General features: G+C 51.3%; 1 protein-coding gene across 1 annotated transcript; it reads right to left on the reverse strand.

Moving 5' to 3' along the window:
* Nucleotides 1-216: 216 nt before the first annotated feature.
* On the reverse strand, nucleotides 217-3,303 carry LOC135828078 (uncharacterized protein K02A2.6-like). The gene has a single exon (XM_065340511.1). The coding sequence runs from the start codon at nucleotides 3,301-3,303 to the stop codon at nucleotides 217-219; it is 3,087 nt and encodes a 1,028-aa protein (XP_065196583.1).
* Nucleotides 3,304-6,028: the final 2,725 nt, after the last annotated feature.

Here is a 6,028-nt window from a genome sequence, read left to right on the forward strand (position 1 = left end):
AGATAAAAACGTAAAAGTGTTTATCTAATCAACAAAAAATAATGTGAAAATTGCATGTGCGTAGCAAATGACATGTCGCGGAGCAGCAGCAACTTCCAACAGACTTGTAAAAGGGATAATTGCAAAAATTATATACATGAAGGTTTTCAACTGCGAAACAATGGGAATGACAATTGAATAGGTACAATGGACATCAACAACTGAACAGAGCGAATGTTAATTGTACGATTGTCCACGCGTTGAAATAATGTTAAAGGGGACATTCTGTCGCCGGGGACGTTGGCTTGTTCGAGGTGGTACCTGAACAGTTGACTGTGGCGACGACTGAGTCACAGGGACTGCTTGTGGTGCAGCGTCGAGTACGGGAGACGATGCAGGCATGGCTGTTGAAGCTGGAGTAGGAGGACGGTACGGGCGGAGGTAGCGACGGTTGCGCCAATATACGCGTCCACTCGGTAGCTTGACGTAGTAGTCGCGGTGGTCACCGATAGCCACGACAACGCCGCGGGAAGACCACCGTTTTGTCTTCGGGTGCTGAATGTCAACGTGCGTCCCGATAGACAAGTGGGGAAGCTCTCGGTGAGGCTGACTGGGAGGCTGGTCTACTCGATCAACATCATCCATGTCAGATGCGGTGTCTTGCCAGTGGGAGTCGAACTGGCTCCATTGGGCGAGAACGAAGGAGACGAGTGGGCGACCATACAGTAACTGGGCAGGACTCTTTCCCGAAGTGCCAGGAGTATTGCGCCACTCGAGAAGGCCACGCTGGAAAGCATCGGTGTCTAGATTACCGTCATTGGTAGTCTTTTCCACCAGGTACTTCATTGCCTTTACGGCTGCTTCCGCATGTCCGTTCGACTGTGGGTAGTGAGGGGACGACTTGATATGACGGATTCCCCAGCGCTCGCAAAATTCAGCAAATCTGTGAGACGCAAACTGAGGACCGCCGTCCGTTGAAATGACCTGTGGTACGCCTACATCTGGGAACCACCTGCGGAAATGACGGATGACGTCAGCTGACGTGGCTGAGTGACCAAGCTTGGCTATGCATGGCCATCCGGTTAAGCGGTCGACGAATACCAAATACTCGCAACCTTGGCAACTGAAAAGGTCAGCACTAACACTTTCGAATGGCAAAGTGGGCTTGCGGTCAGAAATGGGCGGTTCGGCAGACTGAGACGGCTGAAATTCACGGCATGCATCACAGCTGCGGACTAGCGTGTCTAACTCACTGTTCATTCCGGGCCAATACACTGTCTGACGAGCACGTCGTTTGGTACGGGTCAGACCTTGGTGGGCTGCGTGAAGGTCGATCAGCGTTGACGCACGCAGAGAGGCTGGGACGACTATGCGTAGACCTTTCAGGACTATGCCATTGTCGGTGGACAAATGTTCACGCACGTTCCAATACGCACGAAGAGGCTCGGGCAGCTGCTGTTGTGCTGAGGGAAATCCGTTCTGGATATACCCGAGTAGCGTCTGGTAGTCAGGGTCAGATGCTGCTGCGGCACGGAGCTTAGCGAACTGGAGACTCTGGGGACCACCTTGGAGTAGACAGATACGGATACTGCGGCAGGACAGTGCTGGATCTTCTCCAAGTTCATCATCACTAGTCGGGATTGATACAGGATGTCGTGAGAGGGCGTCTGCGAATACGTGCTCTGAACCCTTACGCCACGATGCTTTCACTTGATACGGACGAAGTTTCATGATCAATCGGAGTAGACGAGAGTTCTCAATCTGGTCAAGGGTGTAGCTGTTGATAATCGGAACAAGCGGACGATGGTCGGTGATTAGTGAGAACTGTGCACCAGATAGATACAAGCGGCACTTGTGCACTGCCCAGACGACTGCGAGGCACTCGAGCTCGATTACAGCGTACCTTGTTTCAGCGTCAGATAAGAAACGACTTCCACACTGGATGAGGTGCCATTGCTGGTCATCATGCTGTTGCCATAGGGCAAATCCGAGGCCATTCTTCACAGATGCATCAGTCTCGAGACGGAGAGGCTTGCCAGGCTGGAAGAAAGCTAACACTGGTGACTCAGTCAGGATGGCTTTGACGGCTTCGAATGCTATGGTGTGCTGCTGATCCCAGGCGAACTCATTGCTGGTTTTCAGGAGTGGGCGAAGCGGCTCACTTAGTTCAGCAATGCGCGGTGTGAAGTCGCTGCATTGGTTGACCAAACCGAAGAACGAGCGGAGGTCAGTGCGGTTGCAGGGCACTTCGAACTGGCGAATGGCAGATGTCTTGCTACCATCAACGGCATAACCATCAGCATTGATGACGAATCCGCAGAACTGTACTTCACTAGCGCCGAATACAAACTTGTGTGGGCTGAGCGTAATGTGATGCTCACGGGCACGGTGAAGGACGTCACGAACGTGGGTGACGTGGTCTGGAAAATCGACGTCATGTACTAGGCCGTCATCAACGACTTTGACGAAGTTAGCGAGGCGGTCAAATGCTGCGTCTGTGCGGCAGTTGAATTCGTCACCTGCTGAGGACAGACCTTGAGGGTTGCGGCAATAGCGATACCGACCCCAGGGCGTGATGAATGTCGTGAGCGGCTTCGAGTCGTCGGACAGGGGTATTTGCCAGTACCCATGACGTGCGTCGAGTGTGGTGAAGAAACGGGCTTTACCAATAGCTGTCACGGCGTCACGCGGAGTACGAGCTGGGTGTGTTGGTCGGCAGACTTGGTCGTTGAGTTTACGCAAATCAACGGTGAGGCGCTTCTCGTTAGAAGACTTCTTATCTGCGATGACGATCGGGTGGCACCAGTCTGACGGTTCAGTGACTGGCTCAATAATTCCATTGATCACCATATCGTCCAGTTGAGATTTTATCTGGTCTCGGAATGCGAATGGGATTGCGCGGGCACCATTAACACGAGTTGGTGTGGCGTCAGATTGAAGCTTTATCTCCATGGGAGGACCAGCCATGGGCTTCAATTGGGAGTCGTCGAATACATCAGCAAACTCTTGCATCAGCTGAGCCTTAACATCAGCAATGTCTGCACTACTGGGTTCGGACTTCACACGGGAGATCCGCGGCCAGGACTCAGGGAGAATGCCAAGAGCACGGAGAGATTGGCATGACAGCAACGCCTCATCGAGGTCTTCATACACATGAAGTACCGTGGTGTGCTGGGCTGAGCCAATGGAGAGCGTGGCAGAAATCTTTCCCAGGCTAACCAGAGAGGTGCCGTTTGCTGCTGAAACAGTGTCGGAATCGACGGCAAGGTTCTCAGGGAAGCCACCTAGCTGGGAAAGATGTGCTGCGGGATCGCTGCTCGCCATGCTGATCACAAATGCTCGTTGTGACAGCTCACACGACTACGTCCTACGAAATAAATTGAACAACACTCCTATCTAAAACGAACTAACAAACTAACTGCAGGGTAATCTAATCCAAATCCAACGGAGTGCTACACTGCTACTGGGCCAGGTAAGACACTACAAACTAGGTTGGTGTGGACAGAATGGAAACTACAGGACGAAATGTTCACTGCGCCATGTGGTGTCAGATAGAGTTTATTCACAACTAGCAAGGAGGACAACAAACGAAGAACAACATTCCAAGCAGTGTGCGAACACAAAAGGGAAGTGTGTACGAACACCAAGGAAAGTGTGTACGAGCGCATATGGAAGCAGGAGCTCTAGGCGGGTGCATACGGGGTGCGGGAGTTGCACCATATACGGAAGTATGCCATATACATCAAGAGAGAGAGAGAGAGAGAGAGAGAGAGAGAGAGAGAGAGAGAGAGAGAGAGAGACCCACACACCCACACCATCCACCACCATCATGTACCATTATACATGATCGGACACCCGTTGCAAGAGAAGCAAACAACGCTGCAAGTACACGGGGTGCACATCCGTGGATTTTAGCTTATAGCAACGATAGCAGATAAGATCTGAATGCAACAAATCAAGAGTACATAGCACTGGGCTATGTACTCTTGAACAAATCAAGACTTGTTCCAGATGACTAGGCATATGCGGATAATGCCGGCAGAAAAATTGGAGGAAATCGGTACTTTTTCTGGTAAGTTTCATGCATGTTTGGTATGTGGATAAAGAAATGGAGCAGAATTCGAGGAATTGCCCGCCATATTAAAGGTTTGTATGGTTCTGCCAATTTCACTGCTTTTCGAGCAGAATCTGCCACCTTTTCGAGCACACCCGTACAGATGACTGGTAATCATCCAATCCTACTGGTGAATCCAATGTTCATCGATCCTCAAGAGTCACGGTACTCACCTGGTCTACAGCATGCACCCAATGTACCCGTACACCCAAAAAAGATACCGATAGTACAGATACCTGTACCTGTGTACAACAACACCCACTCTTTGTCTCACCCACTCTTTGTCTCACCCACTCTTTGTCTCACTCACTCTCTGTCTCACCCACTCTTTGTCTCACTCACTCTCTGTCTCACCCACTCTTTGTCTCACTCACTCTGTCTCACCCACTCTTTGTCTCACTCACTCTCTGTCTCACCCACTCTCTGTCTCGCCCACTCTCTGTCTCGCCCACTCTCTGTCTCGCCCACTCTCTGTCTCACCCACTCTCTGTCTCACTCGCTCTCTGTCTCACCCACTCTCTGTCTCACCCACTCTCTGTCTCGCCCACTCTCTGTCTCGCCCACTCTCTGTCTCACCCACTCTCTGTCTCACTCACTCTCTGTCTCACCCACTCTCTGTCTCACCCACTCTCTGTCTCACCCACTCTCTGTCTCGCCCACTCTCTGTCTCACTCACTCTCTGTCTCACCCACTCTCTGTCTCACCCACTCTCTGTCTCGCCCACTCTCTCTCTCACCCACTCTCTGTCTCACTCACTCTCTGTCTCACCCACTCTCTGTCTCACTCACTCTCTGTCTCACCCACTCTCTGTCTCACTTACTCTCTGTTTCACCCACTCTCTGTCTCACCCACTCTCTGTCTCACTCACTCTCTGTCTCACCCACTCTCTGTCTCACCCACTCTCTGTCTCACTCACTCTCTGTCTCACCCACTCTCTGTCTCACCCACTCTCTGTCTCACCCACTCTCTGTCTCACTCACTCTCTGTCTCACCCACTCTCTATCTCACTCACTCTCTGTCTCACCCACTCTCTGTCTCACTCACATGCACACACAGTGAGTCACGCATATGCACACACAGTCACGCACATGCACACACACACACACACACACACACACACACACACACACAGTCATGCACACACACACACACACACACACACACACACACACACACACACACACACACACACACACACACACACACACACACACACACACACACACACACACACACACACACACACACACACACACACACACACACACACACACACACACACACACACACACACACACACACACACACACACACACACACACACACACACACACACACACACACACACACACACACACACACACACACACACACACACACACACACACACACACACACACACACACACACACACACACACACACACACACACACACACACACACACACACACACACACACACACACACACACACACACACACACACACACACACACACACACACACACACACACACACACACACACACACACACACACACACACACACACACACACACACACACACACACACACACACACACACACACACACACACACACACACACACACACACACACACACACACACACACACACACACACACACACACACACACACACACACACACACACACACACACACACACACACACACACACACACACACACACACACACACACACACACACACACACACACACACACACACACACACACACACACACACACACACACACACACACACACACACACACACACACACACACACACACACACACACACACACACACACACACACACACACACACACACACACACACACACACACACACACACACACACACACACACACACACACACACACACACACACACACACACACACACACACACACA

Source organism: Sycon ciliatum, chromosome 12 (assembly GCF_964019385.1).
Source record: "Sycon ciliatum chromosome 12, ocSycCili1.1, whole genome shotgun sequence".
Taxonomy (NCBI): domain Eukaryota; kingdom Metazoa; phylum Porifera; class Calcarea; order Leucosolenida; family Sycettidae; genus Sycon; species Sycon ciliatum.

What these genes read in the sequence shown, in the direction of transcription:
- LOC135828078 (XM_065340511.1), bottom strand. Translation starts at nt 3,303, where the DNA reads ATGGCGAGCAGCGATCCCGCAGCACATCTTTCCCAGCTAGGTGGCTTC.